At 48.6% G+C, this 14,518-nt stretch overlaps 1 protein-coding gene across 2 annotated transcripts in view; it reads left to right on the top strand.

Annotated features, from left to right (window-relative positions):
• The window catches only part of KIF1C (kinesin family member 1C), a 949,797-nt gene that overhangs the window by 271,477 nt on the left and 663,802 nt on the right, over nt 1–14,518 (top strand). For both annotated transcript variants that reach the window (XM_085638138.1, XM_085638139.1), the window contains exon 6: nt 12,802–12,980. In XM_085638138.1, coding sequence (XP_085494264.1) covers nt 12,802–12,980 — 179 coding nt within the window. The remainder of the gene's footprint in view (nt 1–12,801; nt 12,981–14,518) is intronic.

Below are 14,518 nucleotides of genomic sequence, written 5' to 3'. Positions count from 1 at the left end.
ACATGAAAGCTCAGTTCGTTATGGACTTGAGGTTCCAACCAGACCTCAAGCTGAGCCAGAGCCAGACTTGAGGCTCAAACTTTCAGAGGCTAGCCCATCCATACCTGGACATGATAATGTTCATGGCTATTCCCCCTCTTCAGTAAGTCCAGTATGTTAAAGGTATGATCCTGATCTTGCAGGATCATTTCTGGATTCCGGCTTGGACGGTTCTAAAGCTTCTTTTGGCTCTAAAACACTTTTTATTGGCATTTATAAAAACAGTATATACAATAGCACATCTGGTAATGCGATTTGATATAGGCCTACAAACAGGAGTTGGCTCTTGGTCTTATGCAGTCTACTGGTTCCATGGCCTCACTGGCACATGCAAGCCTAGTAGTGAAACCTCCGATTGGGTTGTCTTTCTAGCACCGTCTGCATGTCAAAATAGACAGTTTGTGAATTACACTGGTGGCAGATTGACGCTATCCTTTTCTTCAGCAACCATTCACCGTATCCCATACAGAGCTTACAGTGGTGATTGCTGCATTGTCTCTAATTTCGAGCGTCCATCTGGGAGTAGTGGAGATCAGGGACGTCTGATCTCCAGCAGTGCCTTTGGTCTCCACTTGAGCTGAATTTCCATATCAACCTCCTAGAGCTGCTTGCTGGTTTAGGTCTTGACAGACAACACGAATGCCATGTGGTACTGCTGCAATCAAGAAATGCTGCATGGTGTTGTGGACCCTGTGACAGGAGGTAGCCATTCATCTAGTAGGTTCACTGAACACCAGCATGGATGAGCTAAGGAGTAAAGTTAGCAGTGGACCATAAATGGCCTCCTCAACCAAAGGCAGCTCTAGGCATCTTCTCCCAGCGGCATGTGCCTTGGTTGCGTGATTTTGCTGCCCCTGAGAATGTGCATTGTCATGATTGTGGCACACTGTAGTTTTCACTGGAAGGCTCCCTCTGAGGTGCAGTGCATCTTCAGCTAGCTTCCCCAATGACGCTCTATGCAAGGCTTACTATATGCTTTCCTTTGCTACCTCTCCTGACCAAGTTCTGAAGAAGATCAGGAAATACAGGATCAGCTCATTTTAATGGCTCCTTTTCGTCCTAGAAGAGTCTGGTACCCAGATCTATTAAACCTCGTCATTTGTCCCCTGATGCTTCTACCTATTTAGCATGCCTCCTGTCTCAGAAACAGGGCAGAGTACTACACCCAAATCTGCAAAACCGGTTTTTCCATGCTTGGAGATTGTGCAGCAGCAACTGAACGGTTTTGATTTACCTGCTGCAGTAGCGGATGTTATTCTTGTAGCCAGGCACCCATCTTCCAAATCTGTATATTCGGATCTTTGGACAAAGTTTGTGGCTCGGTACTCTCCTTGCCTTTCTCTTTTCACTGAATCCCTGAGGAGAGGCTTCACTGGCTTGCCCCAAAAAGACCTCTCCGTTTTTATATTGAGCACACAAAGGAGTACTGGGTCGATTATCTGCTTTCTTGAGCTTTGCTGTTACTAAAAAGGGAAGGGCAATAGCAAAAACAAACCATATCCAGGTGGATGGTCTTGTGCATAAACAATGCTGCAGCTTGTCCAAGAATGAGCTGCCTGAGGGCCTGTGGGCTGCATGATGGCGTTGGTGACTGGTGTTCCAATAGTGGAAGTGTGCCAGGCTACTTCTTGGGCGTCTGAGCTTATGCTCCTCAAGCACTACTGCCTCAACAATCATGTCTGCGAAGAAGGCCATTTCACTGGCTTGGTCCTGCAGAACTTCGTGGCGTGACTCTACTCCTCATACACTTCACCTTTTGTGAGTCACTGCTTTGGTATCTATTCAAGATCAACGGAATCTGTGGTTGGAAGAATCCATCAAAAGAACACATTTCTTAACTTCAGTAACCTGCACTTCCTACCTTATGAATTCAGTGTTCATAAAGCACAGCAGTTCGCAGATTCAAATGGCTATTAAGGATGCATAATTTGTGCATTCTACTGATTCCTCACTGCAGACTGAAAATCTGTCCATTGCTAGTAGAGCTGGATGCGCAATGGCATAGGTTTCCAGATCTTTTGAGGATCGACTCCAAATCATGGACAGGATCAAGGTCTTATTGGAATAATGGACTGTGCATCCTAATACAGGGGGGTTGCCCTTTCAGCCCATTTTGCTATGACAGCAGATGCATCTTCAGAAGATTGGCAGCTCATTTGCAAAACATATAAGCCAGAAACCATTTGTCTGATAAAGAAAAGCAACTCCATATAAACATTCTGGAACTCAAATCTATCAAACGAGGCCTTCAGTCTTTTCTTTCAAAATCAAGCAACTCTTAAGTTACTGTGAGGACAGACAATGCTGCAGCCATGTTTTGTTTGAAAACCAGTCTCAAAATATGTGGGCCTGGACCATCACTTGTGACATATATCTTTCAGCAAAAGTAGACCGCTCATGGGCGGCGGAAACACTCATCAGCAAAGGTTACCCACAAGTAGGTGAATCAAGATGTAGTGGACATGATCTTTTGTTGGTGTGGGATTTCCAGCACTCAATATGTCTGCATTATCCCAGAGCAAAAAATGCAGTATCTTTTAAAGGGGGCGATGGTACTCAGGGGCACGGAGCTTTTAATGTCTTTTTTTCCCAAATAGTTGAATTTTTGCAAAGAGAGAATAACAAACTTAAAGATAGTGGCAGAAATAGGTTAATCAAAAGGTGTGCATAATACCATTTGCATCTGTATATAGGGATTACTGAAGAGAAGGGGGTACAGTGGTGCATATTTCTACATTAGAATCAGATCTGTTATCGGCTGCGTTAGTTACACAGCTTGTTCAGAAAATAGCCTGCAGAGAGATCATTGCAATAACACCATTTGTACATTGAGTATTATATCACTGCAGGATGTTGGGTAATATATTATCTGAAAGAAACACGTTAGTTAGATTCCTCACCTTAAAATATCCCCAGGCATCAGGCTGGATCCGGAAAGATTTTTGTAGCAATACCCCTTGCGCGTCGCTAGGCGTCATCTGCGGCTCCGCGTCCGTCGTTGGCGTCGTGCGCCGGAATGACATCGTCGGAGTACTTAGACGCGCCCCTCGCGTGCTGACGTCAGTTCTTCTTTTTTCCGCGCCAGACAGCGCCGATCCGGGAAGAGCTTACCCCTTAGTCAATTTTTGACTAAACTTTTTTGACTCTTTTTGGTCTTCTGTCGACTCTACTCTGGTGCCGGTAGGATGCCTGGGTTTAAAGCCTGTGACTCCTGTCATCGACTGATGTCGGTGACGGACCACCATCGCCGGTGCCTTTACTGCCTGGGGGCCGACCACGATGCGGAGTCGTGTCCCGATTGTCAGGCCTTGACCTCGAAGGCTAGGCGGGAGCGGTCCTGTAAGCTTCTCGAGCTTCGGCACTCTGCTCCGCACCGCTCACGGTTCCAGTCCAGGAGGAGGTCCAAGGACCGGTCGCGGAGCCGCAGCCACCATCATCGCTCGTCGGGCTCGAAGTCTTCGGGTAAGTCGAAGCGATCAAAGAAGTCCAAGAGGCGACACCGCTCTTCGGACTCCCCTCACCGGTCGCGCCACTCGGCCGAGGGTCAGTGTGGTCCCACCCCCGCGGCTCCATCAGAGCTGCAGGAGCCGCGTCCGTCCCCATACCCGCCGGTCCCTGGGACTGACGCGACTCCGGCGGAGGTCAGTGCTTTCCTCTCGGCCATGAGGGGCCTGGCTCCGCTGTCGACGCCTGCCGGCGCGCCTTCGGGCCCTGCGGGCTCGACTGGGCGACCTCGCGTGCCGGTGGCTCCGGCCCCGGCGCCGTCGACGAGTTCGGTCCCGACGCCGCAGGCCCCCGAGGGATCCAGGCCTGGATATCTGCCGGCGCCGGTCGACCTCACGACGCCTCCTCCGCCGACACCGGTTCCGCCTCCAGCGCCATCTCCGGACGCCGCCGTTCCCCGGTTTAGCCCCGGCACGGCGCCGCTCGGCGCCGCTTCCGACGCCAATGGATGAGCGTTTCATCTACCGCCCGGATCATTCCTCCTGTTTATCAGGAATCGGATGACGGGGGTGACTGGGAGGGGTCTGAGGACCCTATGACCAGACAGGGCCAACTTTCACAGGACTGGGCAGACAAACTGGGGGATGCCAGTGGTCTGGACACCTCTCCGGACACTGGTTTCATCTCTCCTCCGACTGTGGCCTCGAAGGAAGGTGCAGCTTTCTCAGTGGTGCTGCGCACGGCGGCCAAAGCCCTGGGGCTCGAGTTGCCTGCTGTGGCCGTGTGGACTAACATCCTCACAGAGGTACTTCAACCGTCAGCAAGTTCCACAGAGCCTCTGCTGCAGTTCAATGAGGCCCTCATAGACGTTCTGCAGGGCACTTGGTCCAAGCCCTCCACAGTTCCTCCTGTGGATCGGAACGTGGCCCGGCGCCACCTCCCTGCTCCGGGCAACCCCAGTTTCCTGTCCCAACACCCCACCCCGAGAGTCTGGTTATCCAGGCCTCAACTTCCCAATCCTCCTTCCCGTCCGCTCCTCTGGATCGGGAATCCAAGAGGCTGGAACAGTTCGGAAAGAAGCTGTTCTCTTCCCTGAGTTTGGGCCTGCGGTCTTTGAATACCGCTTGCCTCTTGGACCTTTTCTCCCACTCTCTGTGGGATATGGTGGACGACGTGCTGCCCCTGTGTCCGGAGGAGGCCCGGACTCGTCTCTCCCAGGCGCTTGCTGACGGGCGAGATGCAGCACGACATGCCATACGGTGTGGACTAGACACCACGGACTCGCTGGGTAGGGCGATTTCCACCACGGTGGCGCTCCGGCTCCACGCCTGGCTGCGGTCTACGTCTTTCTCGTGGGATGTCCAGAGTACCCTCATGGATATGCCCTTTGATGGCACTCGCCTTTTTGGTGATAAGGCAGATAGTGCGCTGGCTCGTTTTAAGGACTCCCGGGCTACGGCCAAGTCCTTGGGTCTCTCGGCCCCGTGGCCGCAAACTTCCGGCTTTTTCCCCTTTCGTGGCCAAGGAAGGGGCGCCTCCTCACGTCCACCTAGCCATCGGCCACACAACCAACCTGCACGCGGTTGCGGACGTGGATTCCGCTGTGGCGGTACTGGAGGACAATGTGCCGGTCAGCCCACATCCACCCCGGCAGCATCCGCCTCAATGCCCTCCTAGTCCGAGCTTTCAGGCCCATTCCACGTCAGTGGGCGGCAGAGTTCGCCATCACCTGCTCCACTTGCGATCCATCACGTCGGACAGGTGGGTGCTGCAAATCGTCCGAAGGGGCTACTCCCTCCCCTTCGAGACGACCCCTTCAGCCATGCCACCGCAGTGCCACCATATGTCGGAGGATCACTTGAATCTTCTGCGGGAGGAAGTTACGGCCCTCTTGGCCAAAGAGGCCGTCGAGTGTATTCCTGGTCCAGAAGTAGGCCGTGGTTGCTATTCCCACTACTTTCTGGTTCCCAAGAAGGGCAAAGGGGGCCTACGCCCTATCTTGGACCTCAGGGGCGTCGACGCCTTCCTCCGGAAGGAACGGTTCAAGATGCTCACTTTAGCTCAGGTTCTAGCTGCCCTCAACCTTGGAGACTGGATGGTAGCGTTGGACTTGCAGGACGCCTATTTTCACATCCCCGTCCTGCTGGCCCACCGGCGTTACCTGCGTTTCACGGTGGGTCAGGAGCACTTTCAGTTCACCGTGCTCCCCTTCGGTCTTACCAGTGCCCCTCGGGTGTTCACAAAAGTGATGGCGGTGGTCGCAGCTCATCTGCGCAGATCGGGGGTTCCAGTCTTCCCCTATCTCGACGACTGGCTGTTGAAGGCGGGCTCGCCCCAGCAAGTCGTCTCCCACCTCCAGACTACGGCCGACCTCCTGCATTTGCTGGGGTTCTCCATCAATGTGCCGAAGTCACACCTGAGACCCTCCCAGAAGCTCCTCTTCATCGGAGCGGTTCTCGATTCGGCGCAGTTCCGGGCCTATCCTCCGGAACAGCGGGTCCGGGATATTCAGGCTCTGATTCCCATCTTTCGGCCTCTATCCTGGGTCTCGGTCAGGTTGGTGCTGCGGCTTCTGGGGCGGATGGCCTCCTGCATCTTGTTGGTGCATTACGCCAGGTGGCGAATGCGGGCTCTGCAGTGGGACCTGAAGTTTCAGTGGGCTCAGCATCGAGGCAACCTGTCCGACCATGTCTTGATCTCGGAGGGCACTGCGAAACAGTTGCAGTGGTTGCTCACGGACCGCGATTGGGTCAGAGGCAGATGCCTCTCCCTACCCCAACCGGAGCACGTAGTAGTGACGGATGCGTCCCTCCTGGGATGGGGGGGCCATATGGGAGAGGCGGAGATCAGAGGCCTCTGGTCTCCGGCGGAGTCTCGGCTCCATATCAACCTTTTGGCGCTAATAGCGATCCGGCTTGCACTGAAAGTCTTCCTTCCCTCTGTCCGGGGAAGTGTTGTGCAGGTGTTCACGGACAACACCACCGCCATGTGGTATTGCAACAAACATGGCGGGGTGGGGTCGTGGACCCTTTGTCAGGAGGCTCTGCGCCTCTGGACATGGCTGGAACACCAGGGCATCATCCTGGTGGTTCAACATCTGGCGGGCTCTCTGAATGCCAGAGCAGACGAACTCAGCCGCCGGTGCATGATGGATCACGAATGGTGTCTGAACTCGGACGTGGCGCAAGGTCAATTTCTGCAGTGGGGGGAGCCTTGGTTAGATCTATTCGCCACCGAAGAGAACGTGCAATGTCAGCAGTTCTGCGCGTTGGAATTTCCAGGGCGGCACTCGCTCGGAGACGCTTTTCGTCGCGAGTGGAGTTGCGGTCTGTTGTACGCCTTTCCGCCTATACCACTTCTGCCCAGAGTGCTGAAGAAGATCAGGCGCGACCGGGCCCAAGTCATCTTAGTAGCTTCGGATTGGGCACGAAGGTACTGGTATCCCGAGCTACTCAGTATGTCAATCGATCCTCCGGTACGACTGCCTCTTCAGGAGGGCCTTCTGTCGCAGCAGCAGGGGACGGTCCTCCACCCGAACCTGTCCAGTCTCCACCTCCATGCGTGGAGATTGAGCGGCGACAGTTGATGCCATTTGACTTGCCTCCTGAAGTCTGTGACGTCATTCTGGCAGCCAGGCGTCCCTCCACAAAACCGGTATACGCCTGCAGGTGGAACAAATTTGTGGCATGGTGCACAGCAAAGGCAGTCGATCCCCTTTCCGCCCCTCTTTCTGAGGTTCTACTCTTTCTTCTTTCTTTGGCCAAGCAGGGCTCTGCTCTGGGCACCTTGAAAGGTTATCTTTCTGCAATCTCTGCTTTCTTAAGGCTTCCTAATCAGCCTTCTCTTTTCAAGTCCCCTGTTGTTTCGCGTTTTCTTGAAGGCATTACTTACATGTTTCCACCCGTCTCCTTCGTAATGCCTCAGTGGGATTTGAACCTGGTCTTGACCTTTCTGATGTGCGCTCCCTTTGAGCCTCTTCTCAATTGTCTCCTTCGTCTTCTGACTCTTAAGACTGCTTTCCTGGTAGCTATCACCTCGGCTAGACGGGTGAGTGAGCTCCAGGCTCTGTCATCTAAGCCTCCCTTTCTTTCTGTTCATCCGAACAAGGTTGTCCTCCGGACTCGTCCTTCTTTTCTTCTAAAAGTGGTGACCCCCTTTCACATCGGGCAATCTGTCACATTGCCCACCTTCTTTCCGCCTCCGCAACCTTCGAAAGAGGAAGAGAGGCTCCACCGTCTGGACCCCAAACGTGCACTGTCCTTTTATTTTGACCGCACCAGACAGTTCCGGGTGGCCGACCAACTTTTTGTTGGATACGTAGGTGCTAAGAAGGGGAGGGCTATACACAAGCGGACCATCTCACGGTGGGTTGTATTGTGTATAAAGGTTTGTTACTCCTGGGGGAAAAAGGACCCTCCTGTTGGGCTGAGAGCCCATTCCACCCGGGCCACAGCGGCAACTACTGCCCTAGGACGGGGAGTTCAATTGCAGGACATCTGTCAGGCGGCGACGTGGGCCTCACTGCACACGTTCACCAAGCACTATTGCCTGGACAGCCACGTCCGGAGAGATGGCTTCTTTGGCCGTTCTGTTCTCCAGGACTTTCTGGTGTGATCTTGGTTCGCAGACCCTCCACCGGGGTTGGTATTGCTGGGGTATCTATTCTAAGGTGAGGAATCTAACTAACGTGTTTCTTTCAGATGAACAAGTTACTTACCTTCGGTAACGATGTATCTGTAAGAAACATTAGTTAGTTAGATTCTTCACCGACTCTACCATCCTCCCCGCTCTTCGAACCGACATCTAGGTTTAAGGTCATCCTGTTCAGGGCCCTAGACTTTTTGGCACCAGTGTCGGTCTCTTGCATGGCTCTGCGTTCCTGGCACGGAAAGCTATGTACAAGAACTGACGTCAGCGCGCGAGGGCGGCGTCTAAGTACTCCGACGTCATTCCGGCGCATGACGCCAACGACGGACGCGGAGCCGCAGACGACGCCTAGCGACGCGCAAGGGGTATTGCTACAAAAATCTTTCCGGATCCAGCCTGACGCCTGGGGTTATTCGACGGTGAGGAATCTAACTAACTAATGTTTCTTACAGATACATCGTTACCGAAGGTAAGTAACTTGTTCGTTAGGGTTACAAATGCACAAAACAATTGTCAGCACTTCGATGTGAGAGATAGGGTGATAATGAGTTAGATGTCAGGGTTTGCATTAGAATCATTGGAGGGGCCCAAATGGGGTGGTGAAGCTATATATAGATTCAAGAGCGTGTGGAAGAGCTTTTGATGTCTTGGTTGAAGATACGTGCTTACATCTTTCTTTCTCTTCCCCCTCATTCCACGGGTAATTGGGAAGGTAAAAAAAACAGCCTTGCAAAATGATTCTGGTCGCACCATGGTGGCTCTGCCGATATTGGTATACATATCCTCTCCATCTATTGGAAGCTCCATTCATCCACTGACAACATCTGTGTAGCAGAGAGTAAGAACAGATTGTTCATCAAAATACGGGTCTCTCAAATTGACTGCATGATTCCTAAAGTCATAGGATTTTTCGAATCTAGGTATCCTATCAGACTACAGAGAAATCTTTGCCTAAGCCATATTGTCTTCAATGATTAAAACTTATCAGGCTAAGTGGAAAATATTCTGTTCCTGGTGCAGCACCAGAGATTTGCGTCAATGATCTTCAGAACCTCACCAAGTGCTTCCTTACTTCAAGCTCCTGACGCTCCCCAGACTCCTATTCTTTGCAAGGTTCTAGAACCAGCAACCAATTTGTTAGAGGTATTTTTACAGCATTCCCAAAGATAAAGTGCTCTCCTTCTTGGGAGCTGCATTCATTCCTTGCACTTCTCATGAAACCTCCTTTCGAACCTTTCATAGAGCAGATATTAAACTCTACATATTAGACTGCATTGCTGTTGGCCCTAAATTCAGCCAGGAGAGACCATGAGATTCAGGCACTCACTTTAAAATAATTTCAAAACTGATGGTCCACTTAAGTCATGTGTGTTGGCTAATTCTCCAAGGAGTGTAGCGACAGTTGCTGCACTGTATTCGTGCATGGTGCTCTGATAATTGCAGGGTGGCTGCTAGGAAGACCCAACACTCTAGTGTGAAACCAGTGCTGCATACAGAGCTTGTACCATGGCATTTTAGTTTTTTCAGGGAATGTAGCTCCAGGACAATCTTCTTGCCCAAGTTTCACAAACTCGGGGCAAGCTTTACTGACACAAGTGTTGGCTAAGCTTACCTTGAGTTCTCGGTACCAGGCCATGAAATTTGACCAGGGTTTGTTGTACACTTTTTGGGTCTGCCATTGTCGACTCGGGGCCTTGGTATCTTTGTTCAGATCGCTGACCCCTGCTGCCATTTTAGGTGTCTGATGTCCACAGTTTCCTCAAGAGCTTCTGGAGGTTCAGTGACCTTTTGGAGTTTTTTACATTTGATTTAACGTAGGGAACCCTTTTAGAGTCTCCTTACTGTGTGCTGTGTGTCAGCATGTGCCCATCTGGTCTCCTTACAATGACCATCCATTTTTTTCTGCAGGAGGCTAGGAATTTGCCCCTCATTTGAAATGCCTGCTGCAAGAGACGTTTCTCTCTTGCAGCAGCCAGTCCGTGCTCTCGTATCCATGTTCCAACTCTGAAACTGTTTATCCGAAAGGGATGGGAGAAAAGGCTTCCTTATCCAGTCAGGTTTCTTGGTGTTTTTAGATTTGCAGAGGAACTATTGACCCCCAAACAGCATTTTATTTTTTATTTTATTTTACAGAGTTTTAAATAGCGCGAACTTGACCCGAAGGTATCGGATATCACAGCGCTTTACACGAGCACCAGTTGAGTTACATGAGGACACATTAATTTTTTACTAGACAGATTTACATCCAAACCAACAAAAAGCATGCTTTGTAATTAAAATTCTACATCCTACTTGCCAAGCTTGGTGTAAGTCTGTTCAGCGGTTTGGCTGGAAGTGCAAGCAAAATTTCCATTGGGCGCTCAAAAGTGAAACTATCAATTGTTTCTCTTAACTTTTGTTCCACTGCATGAGTCTGCGTGAAAATTTACAGGCCAGACCTTAGCGGGCTACACCAAGCAATTCCCAGATTTTATTTAGATCTGTCCATGGGGTCAAAAGTTCTAGACAAATTAAAAAAAAATGCCTTTTTAATGGGAAGTGCAGCTGAACAATAACTGCATAATGTGTGTATGCTAGTCATTCACATAAATAGATGGATAACATGTTTCTTAAGAGTGACTCTTAATTAGGGGAGAGTGGTCACAGTGTTAATTTGCTTTACTGATTATAGCAAGTCACAAAGTGATGTTCCCGTTACCAGACTCGACTGTACTCCCTTTGACCAACCTGAATGTTGAGATGCTAAATCGCCCCTGGGTTTGAACCCTCTGACTGAGGTTCTGCCGCAGATGGAGCGCATCAATTGAACTCCGTTCACAAAATTCCTGCACTGCTTCTGGTTACATGTCTGTTATCTGAAGAACTGTGGTTATAATGGGTTATATTTGATCATACGTGGATTTCATTGCTTCTGCTGTGTTTGAACGTGTTCCAGAAAGCCTACAAGCATTGCTATATGCCAATTGGTCAGGTTTTACAGGACTATTGTGTGGTAATGTGAGGGATTTAACAATAAATAGCTTGGTAATGGATATGTATTTTTGTGGAAGCAAAGAACACAATGATCACAGCTGCTGGAGGTAAAGCACTTTTTTGTGGAAGCACACAGCTTCTGCCCAGTCAAAACACTTACTCCTGACTCCCAACGTGTGGGTGGAGCCAAAGCTCCTCTCTAGTGATGCTCACATAATTGTTTGGGGACAGCTGTGCTATCAAATCAGACAACCATAAACATAGTTGTATTTGGTAAGGACACTGATTGCATTGAGAATAATGGAGCAGCTCGTTGGCATTCAACAAAATTAGGTATAAGTCTTTTACCCGTGGCTGCCTATGTCCAAGCCAGTCAAGTATCGGAATATTATCAAATCCAGTTATTTGACCCATTGCAGCTTTGATAATCTCCCTGAATTGTAAATATTTAAAGAATGTCTTGGTATCCAACCCGAATTGAATTTGAAGCTCTTCAAAGGATTTTAGTTCAGCCTGCCCAAATAGATCTCCAATTACGTTAATGCCAGCCTGTTCCCAAGTTTTCCCAAGATTATCATAAAATAAAGATGGGAACTGTGACGATCCCCAGATAGCATGGTATCTATGCAGCTTAGGAATCCTCAGCAGTTTGCTAATTTTATACCAGACATTCCAAGCGGTTCTAACAATTTTAAATCGTGTTCTTTTATAATAGCAACCATCCAAGACTTATACCTAATTTTGTTGAATGCCAACAAGGATGATATTGCCAGCTCTGAATCCGTTTGGGCAGGGTTGCTTGGGGACCCTGATGTCGACATTTGTCGGTCACTGTATTTATCAAAGAAAATATTTCTCGCAGCTAATCTTAAAGCTCAACACTTTAAAACTTTGTTTAGGCTCTATTATACCCCCGCTAAACTTTTTAGTTGGGGGAAAAGGGAAACTGACTGGTGCCCCAGATGTAAGGAAGGTCCGGCCGACATGATCCATATGTTCAGTGGGTGTAATCAACTGGATAATCTGAAATCAAAGATAGAGGAATTTCTCAATCAAATCATTGGGGGCTTAGTACGATTAACTCCCACTCTGATTCTGACAGGGATTGATGGTAGCCTATGTTTGGATTCTTCCCAAGCCTATTTTTGCTTTATGGTTTCTGCCATCTTTCGTTTAATTATTGCAACTCATTGGAAGGATGCCGAATCACCCACATTTCATGAATGGTACGCAAGACTTCATCATGTTTTTAATTTAGAGAAGGCACTTTATAAATGTAAAGGGAAAAGGGCCAAAAGAAGAGGTCTTCGGGTTTGGGGCCCGATCTGGGAAACCGATGAGATGTAATGATGAAGTTATAACTCTGTGTTCTACACTTTGTATTTTGGGACTTAATTCTGTTTTTGTAAAATGGAATTTGCAGTGATTACTTGGTTTCTTTTCTGTGCCTTCTTTGTTATTTTTTTTTCTCTTGATTTCCCTGTGCAAAATATCCAAAAATAAAATAAAAAAAGAGAATAATGGAGCAGCTCACATTTGTATGTACCAAGCACTTTCTTTGTGTATTTTATCTGGGATGAAACACATTGGATAAGGATAGAACAAGCAACAGTATGACCAATAGCCCTGTTTCAGTGTAGGAAAATAGGTCATAATTTATTGTTGATGTGGCTCTGATTTCTTTTTGAATGGTCCCAGGTCAGCTACATGGAGATCTATTGTGAGCGGGTACGGGATCTGCTGAACCCCAAAAGCAAGGGCAACCTCCGAGTGCGAGAGCACCCAATAATGGGCCCCTATGTAGAGGACCTTTCCAAACTGGCTGTCACCTCCTTCAACGATATTGCTGACCTGATGGACTGTGGAAACAAAGCCAGGTAAGAAACACTGGGGCCATAATGATCTGTCACTCAAGAAGCAACCAGGATTAAAGTGTGTTCTTGGTTGTGATGAAAAGTAGGAACCCAAAACCTTTCTGTTGATTAATAAACACATGATCTGTCCAAGGGCAGAAGAAACTTTATTTGTGTGACTGCAAGAGACCGGGTGGTGGTAGAAAGGGTCCATTTTATGACTAGGACGTAGATACCAGGACTCATTGAATAACACAAGATGCATATTTATTTCTTCCTTCAATGGTTTTATTGCCTATGAGCTTGCGTCTGTAATATAATGCTGGAATGCATTTGATAACATGAACTCATTTTCAAGAAGTGTAAATATGCCCTTTCGATCGTGCATACACTAACTAGAACAGCCCACACTGGTAATCTAAAAGTACAGCAGAACGCAAATATTTATGTAAATGCCGGTTGTGCCACTTGTGCAGTTTCATATAAGGACCCAAGAGCGATATATTTGCCTACAAGACACGTCTTAAGAGACCAAAACTAAGATACATCCAAGAAGGCCGTAAGGCATCTGTCAAACCAGAGTTGTTGGTCCAAAAACATCCATCTTTAGTTGAAAAATGCTTAGTCTGACATTCACCCAAACTCATCGGGCCAAGCCAGATGTGGTGAATCTTTTATACCAAATATCCCACGCTGTAAAAATTCATGCCCAACTTAGATGAGTCTTCAAATGTACCCAAAAGATAATGGGAGAGAAGTATATCAGCACAGTTCCTGCTTCTCCAGAATAAAATCAGGGAAATGCGATGCACAATAATTCTTTGAATGTGCCACTAACTCATGAGGCCCATACCTATGACGGACTATGACAGTCACCCATTGTTCCTTGATTAGGGCCTAGGCAACATCCCCTACAGGCAGTAAACTGTAAGATCAGATGAATTTGAAAAAGCTTGTAAGTGCTAGATTGTGAAGTTGCAAGAAATGGTACCTACCAAGTATACCTTTATTCCCAGCCAAAGTAACTACATCTGGTGAGCGTGTAGAAAGGGCTGCAAGGCTTTTAAACGTCCCAATTGACCCGGACAATAATGTGCATCTCCTTGTAGAAAAAACATTAGCCATTAAACGGAAAAAAGCAATTATACTAGCCAGTGCTACCACACAGACTTGCAACTAAAGACCCAGTCTCCATGAGAACTTCTGTGAACCATCTTTGTGTGATTGTCACCACTGTCTGGAAACTCAGTCATTTTGGGATTGCGATAGAGCGCTAAGTAGATCAGGAAAGCCAGAGTCTGGGTGTTGTCGTTGGGTTAGCTGGAGCTGCTATATCTCAACAGTTTGTTAGCCCTATGGCATTTCTAGGACGAAACATCAGCTGTAGTAACAGAGATACTGCTCTTCCAGAAGGCCGAGGAAATCTGGTCTCCCGACTGGTGGCCTCTGGAGTTGGGAGAGGCTCCTTCCCCCCAAAAATTGGGCTAAGAATCTTGGCATCAGGATTGATAATAAGTTATCAATGGAGGAGCAGGTGAAGACTTTGTCAGGTACCTGCTTCG

This window comes from Triturus cristatus, chromosome 12 (genome assembly GCF_964204655.1).
Source record: "Triturus cristatus chromosome 12, aTriCri1.1, whole genome shotgun sequence".
In the NCBI taxonomy this organism is placed as follows: Eukaryota; Metazoa; Chordata; class Amphibia; order Caudata; family Salamandridae; genus Triturus; species Triturus cristatus.
Note: the sequence above shows the minus strand (reverse complement) of the source record. Positions and strands in the feature narration are given on the sequence as shown.